Below are 23,320 nucleotides of genomic sequence, written 5' to 3' on the forward strand. Positions count from 1 at the left end.
TTGGAGCAGTTCGGAGAACTGGCAAATACCACCTCTGGCTGGCTCCAGAGTGCAGTGGGAATGGAGATTTTGCAATAGCCTTCCCCCAGGAGTAGGGAGGGAATGGGGATATTGCAGTATCCTTCCTCTGGAGTGGGATGGAAATGGAGATTTTGCAGTGCCCTTCCCTTGGAGACGGGTGGAAATGGAGATTTTGCAGTATCCTTCCCCTACATGCCCACCAAGCCACGCCCACCAAGCCACACCATGCCCATCAAGCCACGCCCACAGAACTGTAATAAAAAAATGGATTTCACCACTGGCCGTGGCCCAGGGGTTGGGGACCTGATTTAAAAGAACCCAATGGTCCTATCCTAGTAGTCTATTCAAATGGGAAGGCTGATAGAAAAATGCTCTGCCAGGTAGAAAGCCAAACATGGAAAATAATGGAATGATGCAGACACTTGATTCACAATTAAGGCTACGCTTTGACTCTTTCAATTAAATTCTGGATTAGCATTATGTATCAATTCAGACAAAATTGCATGAAATTATGTCTCCATTAAAAGTGTCTCTATGAAGAACATGAAATGTTGCTTCCCAAAGAACAAATGCCTTGTGTAAAAAATAATGGAAGAATAAAAGAAAAACAACTAGGGATTTATAACATCTTCTCATTTATTTATAAAGTGCATTTGTTTACACAGCAACAGATTCCTAAATAAAATAATAGATACAAATTTAGACTGAAGCACATGAAACATTCATTATCTCTTGGCCAAAATATCTCACTGAACTACCGTGTTTTCCCAAAAATAAGACCCTGTCTTATATTTTTTTGAACCCCGAAATAAGTGCTTGGCTTTATTTTCAGGTAGATCTTATTATTTTGGGGCGCATGGAGCAAGATGGGGCTCCTCTTGCTGTCTTACCTGATTTTCAGCTCTGTCTCCCTAACCCTAACCAGACCGGCTGCACATGCATTCAAATATTTTCGGGGAGGGCTTATTTTGGAGGGGGGGTTATTTCAGCACATGTGCTCAAAAGTCCGATTGGGCTTATTATCTGGGGAGGTCTTATTTTCAGGGAAACACGGTATTAGGATGATAACATGTTAAGGAGAATATTATGATATGTCCTGAAATTCTGGAGGAAGGGGAAAATGTTCATTAAAATTAATAAACTCCAGTACTTTAATAAAGAATTTATGTTTTTGTAAATCAGATTTTGTTTCCTATTTTCATGTTCTTCTTTATTCTCTAGATGATGTTTAGAAGTTTTGTTAGTATAATAACAGATTTTCTGTGTCAGATGAACATGAGCAAATGTTGTACCGTTTATGCCAGATAGTACTAATGCTGACTTGTGTATTAACTTTTGTTCACCAATCTGTGGTAAGTGTATTTAGGCTGCATTCCTTTTATACAACTTTCCAATGTACCTCCCATCAGAGATGTTGAAACAATTTCAATTGGAACACATGAAGGAAATTCTTAGAATTGTCCCAATGTATCTGGGAAGTATCAAAAAGGAAGAACCTGTCTTTTATCTTTCATGAAATCTACATTGATTATCAGTGGTAATCATAATGGCTTATTAATTTATCCCTTTTGTAGCTCAATATGACATATACAATTTCCTTGTACATTTCTTTTTACAAAATATCCATCAATTCTACCTCCTCTTAGGCACACATCTCTCTCACACATATGCACATTTCCCATGAGTTTCATTTTGTCTCCTCCAGTGAGATCTATCTTTTCTGTCAAATGTTATCTTCTCATCAGTCTCCAATTTATGCCCAAGATATTTTTATTACCTTTTCATGTCTTTATAAATCCATTGAATAATTCTATCAATTCCTTATAGTTCGTTTTCTCATTCTACCATGTCCTTGACATCAATGCTTTCCAAAAGACTTACATTTCCCGTTAGTCATTAAAATGATGATTGGTTTTTATAGCACCCCATAGTATTTCATTCATTCCCAGTAACATTTGGAAGAAGACCCCTTTAACTCCATGATGCATTTATAAGATTATCCCATTAATTTGTTCCTCAGGCATTTTAATCAACTCCTCCAATTTCTAAATTTCTTCCTCAAAGGCCAACCTAGGTGACATATGTTCAGTGATCTCCTCCATCCTATCATTCATCCCAATTCTTACTGCCAATTGCTATTATTTTCTCAGTATCAATCCATCTCCTCCCAGCTTTTCAAGGGATTCCTTGACATTAAGTGCATTCTCTTCCTTTTGTCATTTGGTGCTGTCAGTAACCTCCACTTACTCTTTCAACTCACCTTAGTGAATTGAATGCTTGGAATCATTCACCCTTTTTCCTAGAGCTGCCTCTGAATAATTGTGGTGTGTTAATTCCATATCAGCCCGTTACCATTTAGCCTTATTCTTCCACCAGTTTGCTCAGCAGTCATAGCACTGTACTCTGCTCTGGGTCCAAAACTTTATTAAGCCATGATGGTGACTGTCATTCCATTGGCAGAGGTCTGCCCAGTCCCAGCTGTCTCATGGCCACAAAGTATGCTTATTGTCACCTCCCATTTGGAATAACCATTTTGTTGTGTCACATTGGGCTACAGCACCTATCACTGTAATCTAAATACTATTATTTCACTGTCAAATTACTGCCCATTCTTTTCCAGTAGCTTGCTACTTTGTCATCACATTGACACTCCATTCTGGACAAGATCCCTTCTTACCATCAAGTGTTTTCATCATTCATTTGCCACTCCTCGCAAAGCCTTACTCGCTGCGAGCCTATCATTTTACCTTTCAATGGGCTCCATTTCAGATCAAAAAAAATTGATATGGATACTAACAGCTGTATTCTGGATATCCCCATCACATTCTTCTGACTACATCATCCCCATCCTTGGAATAAAATCCTTGGTATTTATTCTTTGAAGTTTTCCATTTCTCTGGTTATGCATGCAGAGAGGGAGAGGGAGGGGGAGGAGAGAGAGAGAGAGAGAGAGAGAGAGAGAGAGAGAGAGAGAGACTCTATTTGGCACTCCTATGGGTTCCTTGAATTCAATCAACAAATCTCAAGGTTCAATAACACCGCTGACCTGCCTTCCCTTTCTTCTGCAGTGCAGTTCCGATTTTTTTTTTTTTTTTTTTTAAAGAAAGTCCGTTTGTGCCTATTGTCATTCAGCTGCGTCTCTCTTGCTTTCAAGAATTATTCCGGACAGGCTAATCTTACTTTCAAATGGCCATTCAGTTTTCTGTCATCGGTGTTAAAATATCCCAGTGGGGCGGATAGATGGGGGAGGGAGGAAGAATAGTAGTTGTTAAAAAAAAAAAGCAGCCAGACAAATCGAACATCTGGCTACATCTTTACGCCATCAGGCATTCCCCTATCGCGACAAAGAGACGAAAGCAGGCAAGCTTCTATCTCCGCGAAGAAATCGACGAAAACAACAAAACACCATCACAGGTCTCCGCTTTCAAAGTGCCGCCTTTTCTCAAACGGGAACAATGGCCATTTTCTCCGTCTGGCTGTAAATTAAACACTTTGTGCTTTGCCCCAAATCTAGGGTTTAAAATCGGGGTTTACGGCCAAGGAGAGATGCGATCAGCCTGCAACAAGCAAGCGCTTTTGGACTCCAGCGATTCCGGCTTCCTTTCCTCTTTTTAGCCTACCTGTCTCTCACTCTCTCTCTTTCCCTTAACATTTAACGTCTGTGGGAAGGCAGAGAGGAACGGGAAGGGACGAGTATTTTATTTCTTTATTTGTCGCGTTGTTTTTTTTTCCTTCTCCACGGAGCTCCAGATCACTGAAACCTGCTTCGCCGTGGCGAACCGATCGCTCTCGGGGCTGCGACAGAGAGGGCAGTACTCAAAAGAGCCAAGACCAAGGGCGGGAGGATTTCCCCCCCCCATGTATTTTTTTTGGGGGGTGGGGGCGTTGAGGAGGAAGGGAAGGTGGGGAAAAAAAGAGATCGATGCCTGCGCTGCCTCTTCGTCTCCCCACCACCACTCACCACCCTCACCCCCCTCTCCTCCGCGCGCGCTCTCCTTCTCTTGCCCAGCCTCTGAGGTTCGGTCGCACCCGGCCACACAGCGGTGTGGGAACTGATTTTGGAAAAACCTCCCAGACGCAAGGGGGGGGGAGAGAGAGAGAGAGAGAGAGAGAGAGGTTTGCTGTGGGGAGGGAAGGAAAACGTGCTTAGGGTTGAGTAGCTGTGACGTGTAAAATCGCACCGCGGCGGGCTCCACTTTGCCGGAGCCTGAGAGGGAGAAGCGAGGCGCGCGCGAAAGCAGACACCCCCTCCCTCGCCTCCTGTGCGCGCGCGCGCGCCTGGCCGAAAGGCGCGGGAGAGAAGCCCCGAAGGGAGAGAGAGAGAGCGCCCGCGCGCACGGGGGGGGGGTTGTTGCGCTTAAAACCCTGCTGTAACGGGAGAGCCGTGGGTGGGGAGGGGTGGTGGTGAGAGGAAGGTTTGGCAGAGATTCCTGGGGAGCGCGCAAAGGCGCGCCAGCGTTCTGGAGAACGCGGGGTTCACTCACTCCATTGGGAAGAGAGCGAAGAAAGGAGCGAGCGCGCGCGTGCACACACACACACACACCGCACACACACACACACACGCACACAGACCCAGACACACACATTCACGAAGAGCCACTGGAGAGGAAGCCGAGCGCCCGGGCGCACGCTAAAGCGCACTCACACATTCCCAGCAGTTCTATTTTCTCTCACGCACGCGAGCGCACACACACACACAGACACACATACTGACCCGCACGCACTCACATACAAACTCGGGCGCGCATGCACTCACCCGCACGCATAGAGATACAGTAACTCTCTCTCTCTCTCTCTCTCTCTCTTCCCGCGCTTCACCCAGACCTTCGTCACTCTCTTCTTTTCTTTCGACGGAGTCCTGCTTCTTCCCTTCGAAACAGCTATTCGCCATCCTTGGCCAAGGAGAAAAAAAAGAAAGAGCGGGCGAGAGATTCATTTCCCCCCATTCCTCAGTTGCGGCTCTTCGCTCAGGTATTTGAGAGCCGGAGGAGGAAGGAAGGAGAAGGAGAAAAAGAAGAAGAAGAGAGAGAAGGGAGGCGAAGAGAGGAAAGGGAGTAAGCGGTCTTACCACAGCCAAGAGCCAAAGCCCGCCAACAAATCTGCAGTAGGGCAAGTGGATCTCTTTTGAGTTTGCCTTCTGGTTCGCCCCTTTCGCCTGGTTTCTCTGCTGTAGGGTTTAGACTGTTTTCAAGTAAAAGAAAACAAGTGAGCTGCTGTTAAAAAAAAAAAAAAAACAAGTCCGTTTTACCCCTTTCCCTTTTTTCCCCCTGCAGTGTCCGTCCCCCATCTTAATCCGGTTTGGGTTTTTTTTTTAATTTCCCCTCCCTCCCTCCCTCCCTCACTTTATCTTTGGTTCGATTTTATAGATCTGGAAGAATCTATAATCCGGCTTTGGCCGGAACCGAGTGCCTCTAACCCCCCTCCCCCTCCAAAAAAATCCCAGCATTTTAATTTTTATCCCGCCCCCACCTCTCTTCTGCTTTTGATTTTGAATGCCAGCTGAGGAAAATGGGCAACGATGCTTCCGCCAGAAGGGGAATGTCTCCGTGCCTCTTTTTGGGACATGTGCTGGTGGTGCTAAGATCTTCTTAGAGACATAGCTGCCTGCTTTCGGAGTGGAAGGTAAGGGTCGTGCGGGAAAATGGGAAGGTGGTAGGGGCAGTTAGGCTAGGGTGGTGGGGTGGGAAGCTTAGCCTGTTTTTTTGGAGGGGTTTTTTTTGTTTGTTTGTTTGGGAAGCAAGGCTAGGTGAGGTAATAGGACTTGACACACAAACCTTAACCTGCAAAAACCTCTTCATCCGGGCTATTAAAAGTTAGAAAAACTCTCCTTGGCAAGTGGACAAGTAATCGGGATTGATAGCCCAGCTGCAAGAGGAATCTTGCCTCCATGGATGTGAATGGACATGGTGATTTCAGGGAAAGAAGAGAAAGAAGGGGATTGCTTAGGTTAATGGGAAGTTTCAGGGAGGTCTGTGGCTCTTCCTTGGTGGAGCCAATCTGTGGAGTGATGGCGCCGTCTAGGTTTGATTAAACTAGTATCACCTGGGGTGGGGGCAAGAGAGAGAGAGAGAGAAGCAGATTGTCTTTCAGTGGAAGAAACTGAGTTCCCATGGATCTTAGGTCCTCCAGAATCAGGGGTTTTAAAACAGCTTTCTCTTTCCCCATTTCATGATCTGAATCATATGAAATTCTTGCTTCTGAAATGACTGGCATTTGCTGCATCAGTTCCCCAAATATTATGTTTTGCTGTATTTGGTGTATTTAAAAGATTGCCCCTGTGTAAGTGATGGAGAATGGTCTTTTTCCTGATCAAACAGGAAAGCCAAAATGATATCCATTGGATTATAAGAGTCTTAACAGAACACAAGCCAGCCAGTGGAAGCTCTGACTGTTTTTAAGAAATCATTTTCCTGAAGTCTCTTCCTGCAGTTCCTCAGATTTTTATAAAATGTCTAAATAAGACCAACACACTTACTACACATTCTGAAATAGATGTGCTTTACTAATGCATTTCCCAAGATTATGCTTTTAATCCCACATTGTCTTTCAGTGCCAAAACCTTTGCAAATAATAATAGGGCTGCAGTGCTCACAAAGTGCTCCGGCAACATTTATAGAGTAGAGGCTCATATCTAGGGTTTGCTCATAAGCAAGTTCCTTCTCATCCTTTCAGCCTCATTTTGCAAAGAAGCCATTTGTTGCTTATAATGCTCAGCAAAGAGAAAAAGGATTGTCATTTCTTGGGGAAATATTTTCTCCAATGCACACTGCTCCCTACCCTATTATTTTTCTTCGGGAACTTACAGATTTAAAGAAAACTAAGCTGTTTGCTTCCTCCTGTTCATGTTTTGAGTTTGTGGTTTATAATCTGGAAAGCTCAAAATCTCTTGATTTGTTCAGCATTACGCAATTGGGGGAGGGAGATGCTAGCCTGGTCATTCAGAGTGGAGATAAAAAAGCTGGAAAGAATAAGAGGAATTAATATAAAACATTCATTAACTGTATATATGTTGTCACTACATAAATAATAAAAAAATGCTAACTAATTCATTTAAAAGTATTAATTTGACATCACAGAGAACTGGTCACCATTAACTAAAGAAATAAGCAACTTCACAAATATGACTACTGGAAATATCTTCTCTCACACACGATTTTTCTTAAATGTTCTGTAAGTAAATATATTTGCAATTCACTTTCTTTAGAAAGAGATACATAGAAATTGCAGCTACTGTGAGGATTAAAATGCATGTGCTATTTCCAGGATAGAATGAATAAGAGAAGAGATGGCATTATTATCCAACACGCATATTTGAAAAAAAGCATCAATGTGGGTCTATTTAAGAGGGAAGTTGTATCTCAAGAAAGCAAGTTGCCCCTTTAGTTTCTATTGGAAATTCCATCCATGTATTCCACATGGAATGAATTTCAGAGATATTTCAGTATTTAAAGTATTGTAACTTGCTCCTACTGATGGAAGAAAGTTTTTCCCAGAATTAAATGATTTATTCAGATTTTTTTTAAAAATATTAATATACCGGTACTTAATCTACTATTCTAGTAACAATCATATAGAAGATAATGCTCAAAGTATAGGAAAGAGTAAATTGTGCATTTTAAAAATTATGACAGTGATTCATAATAATTGTTCAAAGTGACAATAACAGTAGAAAAGATGCCGAATAACAATAGTTGCTCTCAATTTTTCTCTTTATTGCATGAAAATACTGTATAGAAGATCTATATAAAAATAGTTTCTATTGTAATCTGTCGGATACAATTTGTAATTATAATAATCAGAACCTGCCAACCTGAACATGTGCAAAACAAAAAGACACATTTGTGTTAATAACGTTATTTTTAAAAATCTGGAAAATCAAATTAGTCAGCCAAATTGACCACATGGTGGCACTATTCACACAGCATCCAACAATTTCTTGAATTAAAATAATATATTTAAAACTATTTTTAAGGGAGAAATTACATATATATTCTAAATGGAATCCTGAAAATATCTGGCTGCAATTTTAGAAGACATTTGAGTTTCATGAAGCATTTGACCTGCATTCTTGATTTCCTCTCCTCTTCTGCAGGCCAAATGACATAGGATGAAGGCTGTTCGTAATTTGCTGATTTATATATTTTCCACCTATCTCCTGGTTATGTTTGGATTTAATGCTGCCCAAGACTTCTGGTGTTCAACGCTGGTGAAGGGGGTCATTTATGGATCGTATTCTCTAAGTGAAATGTTTCCCAAAAACTTTACCAACTGCACATGGACGCTGGAAAACCCAGATCCAACCAAATATAGCATTTACCTGAAATTTTCCAAAAAGGACTTCACTTGCTCTAATTTTTCCTTGCTGGCTTATCAGTTTGATCATTTTTCTCATGAAAAAATTAAGGATCTCTTAAAGAATAATCATTCTATAATGCAGCTGTGTGATTCCAAGAATGCTTTTGTATTTCTGCAATATGATAAGAATTTCATTCAGATACGTCGGGTCTACCCTTTTGATTTCATAGGATTATACAAAAAGGAAGATGATAAAAAGTCTTTCTTTGAATTTTTGGTTTTGAACAAGGTGAGCCCAAGCCAGTTTGGTTGCCATGTATTATGCACTTGGCTGGAGAGCTGCTTGAAATCTGAGAATGGGAGAACCGAGTCCTGTGGGATCATGTATACAAAATGCACCTGCCCTCAGCATTTAGGAGAAGAAGGGGGAAATGACCATTCCATGGTGTTGCTCAATAATGTCGTATTGCCGCTGAATGAGCAGACAGAAGGTTGTCTCACCCAGGAACTGCAGACCACCCAGGTCTGCAATCTCACACGAGAAGCCAAGCGGCCACCAAAGGAAGGTAGGTGCTCTTCAAAAGGGCTCCATTGTCCTACTGCCCCTTCGTGTAATCAATTTAAATGATCTGTAAGTCAAACTTGAGTTGCACTCCACACCAGTTGCTGCATAAAAGGATTTCTGAAGGTCTGCAGTTGGTCATTTTCTGGATTCCTTCCAAGAGGGAGGATCTAATTTTGTTCATTTAATGTAATATGTAAATATTTTTTTTTTAAAAAAAGAAAAACCAATCTAGCTAAGGCTTTCCTTTTCTACTAAATTAGGACTTATGATTTTATTCTCCAGTAAACATAGAACTATGCTGACAGGTTGGTTATCAAGTTACTTGTCTCTCTTATTGCAAAAGTATTTTTGCATGTGGTTATTCACCTGTGACCTTTGCTATGGCTTTGCAAGGAAGGTATTTTGAAACACATATGGGCATATTATTATCTTAATAATAATAAATACTATTGAAAGTTAAAAAATCCAAATAGACTAGGATCGTAGAGGTTGAAGGAATGGGTAATCTTGACTCCCAATTTGTTAGCCATCATTGAGCTAAGTTTAGTATCCCTGTGCCAAAAGGTGTTAAAAGAGGATGACTTCTGAGACCTCCCTTGTTCATTGAGATTAGGAAGCATCTATTAAAGGCCTTTAATGGTACTGTATAAATATCAGGTAATCCTAGGTTATCTTGGCTAGTGACCACATTCAAACATATTTAACATCTTCTAGAATCTAGTGTGTAAAACCGGAAGCTCGTTTGCTCCTATCCCAGACAGGAAAAGTTCCAGAAGAAATATGTTCTCAATATGGCAAAGTATATGGCAAAATGGAGACTGTCTTCTAGTAACTTAGATCATAGCCTACTTGTTTAATAAAGTGATTAGTGGAAGCTTTGGGGATAATAACAATAACAATAATAATAACAATAAAGCTTTCTAGATGCTATCCATTCATTCGATCACATTTCTCCTTTAACATGCCTTCCTGGCTACTCATGAACAGGTACAAAGAAGATGTGGGCAATTTCTCAAGAGAAATGAAAGTGAAATGTTAGGGATGTCCAGGGGAAGCTCTTAAATGTGGAAATGTGCCGAGATAAGTGATGTCAATAACATTACCATTCTAAATGACTGAGTACATGGGTTTATGAATAGAGATTTATTAAACAAATGAATTTTTCTGGTGAAAGAATACATGGGTGCCTGGAACCAAGGAAAGAGAGGAAAAATAAGAGTTTGAGGAAGGCGGGGAAGAGAGGGAGAATTTTCTTCCTTATCCAGCCCTAGCTCCCTGTGCTAAAGAAGGTTGCATTTTCATGCAGAAAATGTTTTCCTTTCCCCTGGTTTCTACATGGTCACAAAGCTCTCTGTCTGTGGGGAAGCAGAGCCAAGCTACTGGTCTCTGTAATAGAAGTTGCCTTTGTAAAGGAATGCAAAATTGACACGTTGTTCTGTGAGGATTTTCTTTAAGGGCAGCCAAGGCTGAGTGGTGTGGGAGAAAAAAAGTGAAGCTGCTCAAACTGCAGAGGTGCCAAAGATACTTTTCGGGTTGGGCATAGTGGGAGAGTAACTTGGTTATAGTCAAGCTAAAGGACAATGCAGGTTGATGGCTTCAAATAATGGGAAAGGAACAAAATGGGTTCAGAGAGTCAATTTATCAATGAGAAAAAGGTCAATATTTTATATAGTCTACAGCAGGGGGGGAAAGAGACTAGAATGTGAATTTAAATTATTCATATATTTATTTTTCTCTAAAGACCCTTTGGAAGCCCTTTTAAGGGCAGGGATGATATTTAACACCATTCAACATTAATTAACCTCCCTTAGAATAGGAAAAAATATGTCCCATATTGTGAAGCTTGAAGATAACTTTTAAGACAATTAAACCACAGAAAGTGAGATGTGAGAATATATTGGCATCTGAAGGCTTTAATTGTTTTGGGGAACAGTTGTGGGATTTAACCCATTCCTGATGGCAACAGGAAAAGCAGTCTTCTTTTTACCCGCTTCAATCCCCAAAGACCAGTTTGTTTGTTTTTTTTAAATAGAATAGCAGCAGCTGGCAAACCAATTGCCTGTTTACCAAAACTGGGTGGGTGGATAGATGGAGGGATGGATGGATTTATAGTTAGTTTGCTGATTATGCTTGTGATAAATGGATAAGTTAGTTCTATGTTTGATGGAGATTGTGACTAATAGACTCCTTTGATTGGTTTTATTTGGAAATAATTGGTTTTATTTGGAAGTAATTGGTCTTATTTGGAAATAATTGGTCTTATTTGGAAATAGTCACAATTGAAGCATTAAGAATGTTACCCTGATTGTAAGAAACACCCAAATACTAAAAATGGGTGAACTGGAACCGGGAATCTCACCCAATAGAGATAGACCTAAGGACTGCATCTTTCATGTTGTGGTTTCAAATGTTCTAAAGTCACATCAACAGTCTGATATCTGTTTTGCATATTGTGAATATATCCATGGTAAATGATTGAACTTTTAGGTTTGAGAATGAGGCCGTAGGGTTTCCTTCAAAGTAAAATAGGTTTCAAAATAATGCGTGTGGCAATCTAAATATTTGTATACAGAAAATAGTTGACTTGGTGTTTCCATAGAAAGTGTTTTAGATTAGACTGATCGCTATTACATTTTGGCAAATTGCATTTTATTTCTCCCAGAGAGCTTTATGTAGAGGAATCATTCCTTAACTGTGAAGGCCACACAACAAGATTATGTATGTGCCTTTTGACTGTTCAATTTGTGGAAGAATTAAATTTTAATTGAGCAGAATCCCCTCTTTTGAATATATTACTCTCAGCATATTAAGTAACAATACTTAGGAAATGAAGATGTATATGTAATTTTACCAAATGTATGTTTCTATTATATTTTTTCTCTATCCCGGTAAAGGTTAGATGTCATTTTAGATAGTACAAGTAAAATAAAAAGGAGATTTTCATAATTCTGTGCTTCGTATGCTTGAATAGTTTATCAATACCACTGCAATACATGTAAAATTAAATATTTTTAACTAATAAAAAATGTAATGCCATGAACATTCATTATATACCATTTATTGCATAAAGTTTTCATGGAATAAGAGAACTACAAAGTGATATTTTTGCTTAGAAATAATAATACTGACATAGGATTAGATTTGTGAAAGTATATATAGGTAACCTTTACTCTGGAAATGAAATATTCCCCTTTGCAATCATGCTGTGTATTTTGAAAACTGCCAGAAAGTCCCACAAAGCTCCAGATATTGGAGGTTTGCAGGGATGATCAGATTGTTCATTCTTCATTTTTCTGATCAGATATTCTATTTATAAAAAGATTTAAATGGATACTACTACTGATTATTGATTCACTGATAAAATGCTCAAAACACGAAACTTTCTTGTAAGAGCTGGTCATTATATTCCTCAGTGATCTTAGATACTTTATGAAGAAATTATTCCATTTAAAAAGGATGCAAAAGAAGAAAGACCAAATGATGAAGCCCTAAAAGAAAACTCCCATGATAACGAAAGCTTCCATTGTAGTTCAGCAAAAAATGCAAAAGCAGATGAGTAACTGGTGTATGTAACTAGGAACGAGGAAGAGAATTAAGCAATTTTTTTGTTTTCTTCTCCTGAATTGATGGAACAGATGAAAGTAAAGTGATTCAGTATTCTGTGCTTCATGTGCTTAAATAGTTATAATAATTGATTCAATATATAGCTAAACTATGACTTGGTTTTCAAAACATGTAGACAGAATGGGCACCAACCTGAATCATTTTAAAAAGAGATTAGTATCTTGATGGAGATGAAGGATGACAGTGGTTGTTCTACTCTCAAGGCCAACTGCCAGGGAACTGAGTAGTAGTGAGTAGGGTTTCTCTTGCACAAGTCCTGCTTACTTACTTCCCATCAGCATCTGGTCTCAGTGGAGATACAATGTTGATTAGATACGATTTTGATTCTTATCTGTTCAGGTGTAATATTCACTGGATTAACTGTTTTGCCTGAAAAGTTGTCTGGAATGCAGTTCATGAATGTTTTAATCATTCATTTTTATCAGTGAGTTGAGTTTTTAAAATTAAACCATGTACTAAGGAGCTAACTTTATAAGAATTCTGGTATGTAGGCTTTGGGTGACAAAATTTAGGAAATGATTGTTCTTTTCAATAACATGTTCAATAACATGCTCTTCTTTAGTGCCTGTGTTTGTTTATTTAAGGGTATCTTTAAGAGGAAATCTGCAAAGTTGCTTACCAATTCATAAAAAAATTACAGCTGTTTTGAGTATTCACATGAAAAGAAAGAAGAGGTATAAATCAAATAACATAAATAATAGAGCATTAACACCCAATAAACAATAACTAATAAAATTCAGACAGTAGGACTGTAACCAACTAAATACAATTAGATCAATCATGCATTTAATCAGTCTATCAAGTAGCCCTATTTAAATCAATAGGTGTCTTGGGGTATGAGCATGAGCCTTATGTGTCTCAGGTGATTAATAAGTTCCATAATGCTGGTACCATCATTGAAATGTTCATATTCTTTATACTGTTTTCATATGAGCTTGGTTGAAGACTTCTGGTTTTTGCTTCTGTACCTCTTACATTTTGTCTACACTAAAAACAACACCACCACCCAGGATGAATACTTTCTTTGGCTGACTAGAGGTATTAACTGTAGAGTAATTTAGGACACATTATTTTACGTGGTGCATAAATCTAAAGTTAATTCCTTGAGAGAATGCAAAAATGTTGCAAAAACTAAACAAGAAAATACCGCCTTTATTCAGTTCCCAGTTTTATAACATTCAGAAAAAACTGGCATTGAATTCCTAAGGCAATTGCACATATTAAATGACAATACAGTAATCTTTTTTAAAAAAAAATATTGAATTTTTGAATTACTTCTATATTCTCCTGTGTTATTTTTAATATTATCAGCTGAAAATATCAGCATTGCAGTGCTCAGTGTTCAGTATTAATTTGTACCAGAATGATCTGTTTAACATTTCAATATAGCAAAAGTAATTTATTCAGGGAAGAGTTCTTTCTTCCAGGGGAATTAATTTTTATTAATATTATTCAGTCATATTCCATGTGCTCAATCAAAGTACCCAAATTCTAAGTTGTTGTGGCTCTTTAAATCTCAAATTGAAGTTTAACTGTTCCTCTATATTAATTGCAATAAAATAAAGGTCATAGTATTCTACTGGGCATTATTTATTCAATATAAAATTTAAAGCAAGATGTAGAGAGTGGAATGTACAATAGGGATACTGCAAATTTACAAAGCATGCATCACTGCATATATATTGCAGTATACTGCAATTCATTAGTAATGTACATCACTGATATACATTAGAAATATATTTACAATTAATTTTTAATTTGTAGATATGTATTTAATCACATTTATGTAACTTCCCAACTCACCTAGCAACTGAGTGGCATCATCGTAAGAGTAAAATATTAAAAACAAAAAAATTTAAAATCAAAACAAATAAAAATGGCAAGAAAACAGTACGAGATAGTGTATTCTATCAATCTTTGTTTCCAATTTATACTTTTTATGATAAATACAATATGCATAACATGCAAGAATATTTTTTTTATGATATAAGCTTTTATATCATGATTATATTTATGATTTATAGTGTTTATTCCGTGTAGAGTAGAATTTTTTTAAGGCACAGTATAGGATAAATATAAATAACTCTATTACATGTCAATGTGATACTTTTAATTTAATTTTAATTACTGTATTTTTCTGACTATAAGATGCACTCCCCCCCCCAAAAAAATGGGTGGAAATGTCTGTGCGTCTTATACAGTGAATATTGCGGTGGGGGGAGGGGCGCTGATCAGCTGTTCTAGGCAGCGGGGATTGCCGCTGCCATGCCTATCACTGCTGTTGCTGCTCGTTTGCCACCGCCCATTTGCCATCAATCGTGGTGATTGGCGGCAAACAGATGGCAGCAAAAGGGCCGTGACAGCAAACGGGTTGTAGTAAATGGACTGCGGCAGTGGCAAATGGGCCATGGTGAACGGGCCATGGCGGCAATAACGTGCTGAAGCTGACCAGGCTTGTTTGCTGTTTGCTGCAAGGACACTAGCCAGATGAATACCGGATGGAGGCTGGGAGGCAGAGGCAGATTTTTTTTTTCTTGTTTTCCTCCTCTAAAGCTAATGTGCATCTTATAGTCCAGAGTGTCTTATAGTCTGAAAAATAAGGTAATTGTACTTCAGTATGATAGAGTTGGAGCTTTTATCACAAGGTAATCATTTTTCAGCTACAATCTTCTCATGGAACAAGAGGAAAAATATTTGTAGCTATTTATTAGATGTTTCATTCATTCATAAGATTTATCTACAGTCTTAATCTGGATGGACTCTGGGCAATGTACAGATGTAAACAATTGCATAGACAATCAGTTGATATACAACAACACTTAAAGAATGAAGAATCTTGTATCACCAAATAAATTATTGTGCATTTGCAGTCATGGCCCAGGACACTCTGTATTGTAATGTGATATCTTTTATATTTTAGTGGCTGTTGGGAGTAAATGGTAAAGATCTTGTCTTGGTTTCATTCATGGTAACTTGGAGGAGAGATTCGTCATTTTTGAAGTTATGTGGCATTCAGGCTTGACCTTGGTGATCCCATAATGTGCCCAGGTTGTTTTCTTTAAAATACAGGTAGTCCTCCACTTGTTTAGTGGTCATTCAAAGTTATAACGGCATTAAAATGTGACTTATGACCGTTTTTCACAATTATGACCTTTGCAGCATCCCCATGGTCATATGATCAGAATTCAGACGCTTGGCAACTGGTTCATATTTATGTCTGTTGCTGTGTTCTGGGGTTGTGACTTTCTGACAAGTAAAGTCAATGGGTATGGCAAGAAAGGTTATAAAATGGGGGCAAAACACACTTAACACATTTAACATAAATTTTGGGCCCAGTTCTGTCCGTAAGTCCAGGATTATCTGTAATGCCTTCTTCCAGGATTTTTTTTTAACTTCCTAGCCCAGGAATCTCGTGGTGCGTCCCCATTCTGGTGCTAAGAAGACCTAAGCTTGTTTATATTTTCCAAGATGTCTGGGTGATGCTACTGGATATGTTTGTCATGGTTATGATTGCATTCAAAAAAAGGATGTGGTGGAGAGAAAATGTGGTAATGCCTGAGAGGAATAATGCAGGATCCAATCTGGGTCATTCACCGGGACCAGAGTTTAGCCTTCTGAGCGTTCGGACTCATGCTGAAGCCCATCCCCAAGGAATTTCTCTTCCTCGTGAGAGAGATAATCTTTGGGATCAAAGCAATAAAAAACAAAACTGGGGTTTGTGTGTACTTAAATATTTAATAAACTAAGTAGGAAATATTTTATCTGCTGCCAGATGCCTCCAAAATGTCAGGGTCATTTGAAGGCTATGCAGACAGATGACACAATTTGTGCTTTTTCACCACAATCCATTATCCATAAATGTTACATTTGAAAAAAAACAAAAACAAAACAGAATTAAACAGGTGGCAGAAGAAGCTAGCAAAAGAAGCAGTGAATTAAGAAAGTGAAAAATACTCTGGGGGGGAAAGCATCCTGAAAAATCCCTTCAGTGCTTCCCAATTGGATAAGCAGTTGCTCAGAATATCAGCAGATGCTCCTTTCTAATAGCCCTGCCTTTCCCCCTCCTGGTCATGTGACTCAAAGCAGCCTATCCAAATGCATCCCAATCCATGCTGGTAAAGGCTTTGGAAAGAGTTCCAGAAGCCATGCTCTGTATCTTGTTAATTCTTATTTTATTCACGATAAAATGATAACATGTTGATCATTATTGGTGCAGATATAGAGATACATGCATAGTTTGATGCAAGGTTCTGTTTACAGGCAACATCCCAACATTGATTGGAACCTATAAATACAATTATGTACTAAATTTTTCCTCATTTCCTTGCTTAAGCAAGTACAAGAGTTAATGAAGGTGAGGGATGCAAGTACCAATTTAAAGTGTAATGCAATAAATATGGAATAGTACTTCATTTTTACAGAGTAGATGGTACAGTGGGGTGCAGGTAAAATAATGGGTGATTGCTCTTTAGAAAAATTTCTTGATCCTACAGCATCTTCTAGAGAAGAGCAATAGGAGAATAGCTAAAATAAAGAAAAAAAACTTTGAACTTTCTGTGTTCCATTCCTTAATCAAATTTCTTTCTGAACATAAAGTGAATCAAGGAAAGATTGCTGAAAGAAATCGTTATTGCTTTCCTTGACTTTTTTATTGTTAAAACTCTACTGTTCAATCATTGAGAGGAATAATTCCCCCCCTCCCGAATTTGATTACTTTTAGTGAAGGAGTTATTTGAAACTGCAATTCTTAGAATTTCTCAGAGTATGCAGGCAATAGTTGAATAATGAATAAGGTGCTATATGGTGTGTGGTCTATCTGGGTTTTGGGCTATATAATTTCAGAGTTTGTTTTATTGTCTACTCTTACAATATGCCAATAAAATTTTTGGTAACAATATAATGAAAAAATCACCCAAGAAACAGCTTTATTAAATAATGTCATAAATTGTTGAATGTCTAGATCCAATGAATTATCATTTGAGATTATCCAATAATCTGTAGCTCTTCAAAAATTTCCATATATATATATATATATATATATATATATATATATATATATATATATATATATATATATATATATATATATAAAAAAATAAATAAAATAGGGAACCAGAGAAAGCTGGGCCTTTAACACGCAGTCAGGCTGCAGCTAGGATAATGAAGCAGGAGAAAAAACTGTGCCCTAGAATCAGAACACAGAGTTGCAGGCTAACCAGCATACGTCAGCAACAGCGAACATAGAAAAGCGACAATTCCAATTTCGCAGCATACCCACAGCTTCTAAACTGAAAGTAGGGGCCCGATGATGACAAGTTAGAGAGCTTGTTGAAACGCTGCCAAAAAGAAAACTTTTAAAGTGTTGGTTAGGATTTTAGCCAGAGTTTCAAAAGACCTTAGAAATAAATCCGTATACATATCCCATATATATTTACAGCCCAGTGATGGCAAACCTTTTAGATACAGAGTGCCCAGACTGCATGTGCGCATGCCCAAACCAAAAGGTTTGGGTCTCATGCACAGCTGAGACCCAAACACCAACTCGCCAGTGGGAGGCGGGGCATCCCAACACCGGCAAGAGGTAAGATTTTTTTCTTTCGTGAGCTTGTTTCGTTGTTTGCAGGGAAACAGAAGCTCATGAAAGAAACACCATGGAGATCTGACCTGGGGCGACGGTGCGCGTGCCAGCAGAGAGGACTCTGTGTGCCATCTCTGGCACATATGCTATAGGTTCGCCATCACAGTCCTAGCCACTCCCTCCAGTTCCTCCCCAAGTTCCTAAGTCAAAGAGACAAGTTGCATGTTAAAAGAGTTCATTGAAATAAATGGATCCAAATCAACTTCTACAAAGTGAGGCACCTAAGTGATGTGGTAGTAAGAGTTGGAAGATGGGAGTGAAAGTTGTAATATACTTTAGAATGGGAATGGTTTTTGGACAAAAAAAATCTGTCTTCTGTAATGGTTTCAATTTGAACTTCTTTAGTTTATTATTAGAAGTCCTAAACATACAGAGGTCTACCCTACACATGAATTTTGTATAATTTACATTCATTTACATTCATAATTTACATTCACAGGGTGGAGGCTATTTGTAGAACAAATTCCTATTTCCGTATAAGTGCAGCTTTTGGAGAACGCCCAGGTAATGACATTGGCTTTGATTCCATACAGAAGGAGGCACGCTAGAATCCATTGATTTTCTAAGTTTGCTTTGGACCATGTCCACTTTGCTGACAGAGGAATCATTGCACATTATTTCAAACCTTGTTTTCTTGAACAACCAATCATGACATTGGGCTATTAGATTTTCATCAGTCAAAACTGTGTGCCCCTCACTAGGAAAAAAATTGCCAGAGGTTTTATGGCAATATAATGATGTGCTCATGTGCCCTAAAAAAACCCCGAACATTTCTTGGAAATGCAATTGTCTTCAGGATAGGAAGGAACAGTTTTTGATTTTTTATTATTCCAAATTACTTCTTTCGTGCCCTTTTTGCTTCAACAATGTTAAGTATATTAAACAAACATCAGAGATATCTTGAATAATCATAGATGACTTTCTCTGTTTCTGTGAGAGCCAAATGTGCATGCCAAAAAGCAAAGTTTGGCTCAGAGTTATAATTACAGATCATGCATTTACAGTTGTTCCTTTTAATGTATACTATAGGATTATACACCCTCCCCCAATTGACTTTTTAAATATATATATATATATATATATATATATATATATATATATATATATATATATATATATAACAGATTATCATATTTAATTATCAGATTAATATATTTAATAATATTATATATTATTAAATATATATAGATATAATTTACAGATTTATATTTATATAATTTGTAAATTATAAAGTACTCTGAATAAAAATTCATGGCATGAGATCTTCTCATTCAATTTAATTTTCTCTGAAAACATGTGACTCAACTGTAAAATAATAAATTCAATAAATGTTGCACAAAAAGTCTTTTCAGGAGATAAAAGGATTATATAAGATTCGAGTGAAAATAATAGAAGGCTAGTATGTATAAATTTCAGCCATTAAAAAAATTTGCTTACATCTAGATTGCAAAAAAACCCTAATGCATAACATAGATTTTTTTGCCTTCTATTTATAATTTTGTTACAGAGATGGTAATCCTGTATATGTCCATATTATGTCAGATCATAGGTACCAAATCTTCTATAGAAATGGTGGGAGTGGGGGGGAGGAGGGGAGAGAGAGTTGTATTTGTATCCAGCAGAAGGAAGGATGAAGAATTAATTTTATTGTTTACCCATTTATTTTTCTGCTTCCAGGGTTGCCCCTGAAATGAATAATCTGGATTCACTTTTTGCTGTAGAAAACACAATATTAAAAACCAAATAATGTCAGAACCCTTCATTGCCGGATGTCTTCAGAGATGATTTCCCATATTTTTTTTTTTGTATTTTATCATATGAAATTCTGCCATATCGTATTAAGTGTTTTGTCACCAAAAACATTTATACTTTAAAAATACTTAGTTTTCCAGGTAAATGGTTTGGACTATAAATACAACATTGCCGTTATATAATTTTAATGCTCTGATTTCATTGTGCTATGTGTTAAATATAAAAATGTTACTTTTCTCTATATGTGCATAACTTCTTACACATTTCTGCTGCATTGCCAATCATATTTTTAAAAGCATGCTGCCAAAACGAAAAGATAAAAATTAAAACATGTATTTTGAAAGAATAATGTAAGTAAAAGACTTTTTTTTTTTTTTTTTACAATAACAGCTTTCTAGTAAACTTGAAATTAAACTTGATCTTGCCTTTGCCAAATACCTTAATTAACTATAACTGTAGCTTTTTTTTTTTTTTAGGGCTGTTCATTTATGGGGGGAAAAGTTGCTCTCTAACCATTATTCAATTAAGTGCAAATACATGGCACTTAATAAAAATCACAAATAAACATGCTGGAAGGCAATTACATTTTGGAAAAATATAACAAAATAGGAAAAACATTAAAGCAACCTGCAAATTTAGGCATTCTAAGCAAAGCCCCTAAGTTTGGCCATGTATCACCTTTGTTGTGCGAACTGCACTGTTTCCAATTTCTTTACAGGTACAATTCAAGATACAGGTCTTCATCTTTAAAGCCCTATATGGCCCGGGGGGGCATTCTGCCTTTCCTAAAAGACATCCACCATCCCTTCCAGGTCAAATAGGCTGGGCGTACTCCTAGACCCTTCCCCTGAATGTTGTTATGGGAACTAGGGAGTGTGCCTCTTCTGTGGCAAACTCTGCCCTAAGTATCATTCTTGTCCCCTGAAGTCCAACAACTGAAAAGCTTTGAAGACTCAACTTTTCCCCAAAGTACTGGGACAAGATTGGATAACTGCACATTTGATTTGGCAATTGGTTTTTGTTGTCTTTAACGTGTTTAGTTTTATATGTTGATTTAACTTCTGATTGGGAGCTTCCCAGAGTTGATTAGAAGATGGGCACTTTATATAGATGTTTTAAACAAATACAGATAGTCCTTGACTTACAACAGTTCACTTGGTGACTGTTTCAAAGTTACAACAGCACTGAAAAAAGTGACTTGTGACCATTTTTCAGACTTATGACTATTGCAGCATTCCCATGGTCACGTGATCTACATTTGGATACTTAAACAACTGCATTCACATTTATGACGGTTGCAGTGTCCCTGGGTCATGCGATTCCCTTTGCGACCTTCTGACTAGCACAACTCAATGGGGAAGCCAGATTCACTTAACAACTGGGTTACTGATTTAACAACTGCAATGATTCACTTAACAAATATGGCAAGAAAAGGCATAAAATGGGGCAAAACTTGATAGTACAGTAGTTTAATGCACCCTGTTATTAACACAGCTGCCTGAAATTTCTGCTGGTTCGAATCTCTCCAAGGCTCAAGGTTGACTCAGCCTTCCATCCTTTCTAAGGTAGGTGAAATGAGGACCCAGTTTGTGGGGGCAATAAGCTGACTTTGTATAAAATATACAAAAGAATGAAGGCTATTGCTTAACGCATTGTAAGCCGCCCTGAGTCTCCGGAGAAGGGCGGCATATAAATCAAATTAAAAAAAAAAAAAAACTCACTTAACAAATTTCTCACTTAGCAATGTAAATTTTGGGCTCAATTGTGGTCGTATATACATACATACTTACATACATACATACATACATACATACATACATACATATATATATATATATATATATATATATATATATATATATATATATATATATAAAATTTGATTTATATGCCGCCCTTCTCCGGAGACTCAGGGCGGCTTACAATGCGCTAAACAATAGCGTTCGTTCTTTTGTATATTTATACAAAGTCAGCTTAAACTGGGTCCTCAATTTACCTACCTTAGAAAGAATGGAAGGCTGAGTCAAATTTGAGCCTGGTAAGAATTGAACTCGCAGTAATTGCAGGCAGCTGGTCTTAATAACAGGGTGCTTTAGACCACTGTACTACCAAGGCTCTTGTATATTGAGGACTACCAGTAAAATAAAGGCTGTTGAAGCCTTATTTTAGAGCCAGTTGAGTTACAATCTGTAGTAGTAGCAGAAATGAGATACAGGTAGTCCTTGACTTACAAAGTTTAGTGGCCGTTCAGAGTTACAACGGCACTGAAAAAAGTGACATGACCATTTTTCACATTTGCAGTCTTTGTAGCATCCCCATGATCATGTGATCAAAATTCAGATGCTTGGCATACTTATGACCGCTGTGGTGTCCACGGTCATGTGATTCCCTTTTGTGACCTTCTGACAAGCAAAGTCAATGGGGAAGCCAGATTCACTTAACAACTGGGCTACTAACTTAGCTACAGTGATTCACTTAACAACTGTGGCAAGAAAAATCGTAAAATGTGGCAAACTCACTTAACAAATATCTCACATAGCAACAAAATGTTTGGGCTCAATTGTGGTTGTAAATTGAGGACTACCTGCATTGGAAACCATCTACCACAGTGGTCCCCAACCCCCGGTCCGCGGACCGGTGCCGGGCCGTGGAGTACCTGGCACCGGGTCGCGCAGCGGCCGGGGGACATGAACGCTGCAGCGCAAAGGCTCCTGGGCCGTGCGCAAAAGCTCCTGGGCCATGCGCAAAAGCTCCTGGGCCGTGCGCAAAGGCTCCAGGGAAGAGAGCCCCGCGCAGGTACGCACGTGTGGCCCAAAGCCCCCACCCCTGCGCGCGCTCAGCGGGCCATGGTAAAATTATCAAAGGCTGATTGGTCCGCGGCGATAAAAAGGTTGGGGACCACTGATCTACCATACCAAATAAGTGCCAAATGGTATATTTCAAAGTCCCCTGAAGTTTTCCTGACATTAGTTTTGTTTCACTTTCAGCAATCTGGTTTCTTTCAGTGGCAAGGTACTAATCATTTTTTTGCTACTTGACCATTAGTTTCTTTGTAGCATCCCACCCCCACTTTGCTGCCTGCGCTTACTGATTTGAAAAAGCCTTGTGCAAGGAGTTCCTTGCTGAGTCTTTCCTTCCTATTAAATTGAGGCCTGGGAAATTAGGGAGGATGCAGATTGCTAGATAGATGACTGATGATAGGATAGCAATAGCACTTAGACTTATATACGGCTTCACAGTGCTTTTACAGCCCTCTCTAAGCAGTTTACAGAGTCAGCATATTGCCCCCAACAATCTGGGTCCTCATTTTACCCACCTCGGAAGGATGGAAGGCTGAATCAATCTTGAGCTTGGTGAGATTCGAACTGCCAAATTGCAGAAAACCCTGTATTCCATCCATAAAATTGTCTCAGACGTTGTCTTTT

At 38.3% G+C, this 23,320-nt stretch overlaps 1 protein-coding gene across 4 annotated transcripts in view; it reads left to right on the forward strand.

The window, feature by feature from the left end:
• Positions 1-4,215: 4,215 nt before the first annotated feature.
• ADGRB3 (adhesion G protein-coupled receptor B3) overlaps positions 4,216-23,320 on the forward strand; it is a 502,073-nt gene continuing 482,968 nt past the window's right edge. For 2 of the 4 annotated variants that reach the window (XM_034431978.3, XM_034431980.3), the window contains exons 1-2: positions 4,463-5,643; positions 8,114-8,882. In XM_034431978.3, the coding sequence (XP_034287869.1) occupies positions 8,129-8,882 (754 nt within the window). In that variant the 5' untranslated portion in view covers positions 4,463-5,643; positions 8,114-8,128. Of the gene's footprint in view, positions 5,644-7,121; positions 7,192-8,113; positions 8,883-23,320 lie in introns of those variants that run through there. The other 2 variants (XM_034431977.3, XM_087882484.1) reach the window with 2 other exon arrangements.

This window comes from Pantherophis guttatus, chromosome 1 (genome assembly GCF_059756535.1).
Source record: "Pantherophis guttatus breed Tessera chromosome 1, ASM5975653v1, whole genome shotgun sequence".
NCBI lineage: Eukaryota > Metazoa > Chordata > Lepidosauria > Squamata > Colubridae > Pantherophis > Pantherophis guttatus.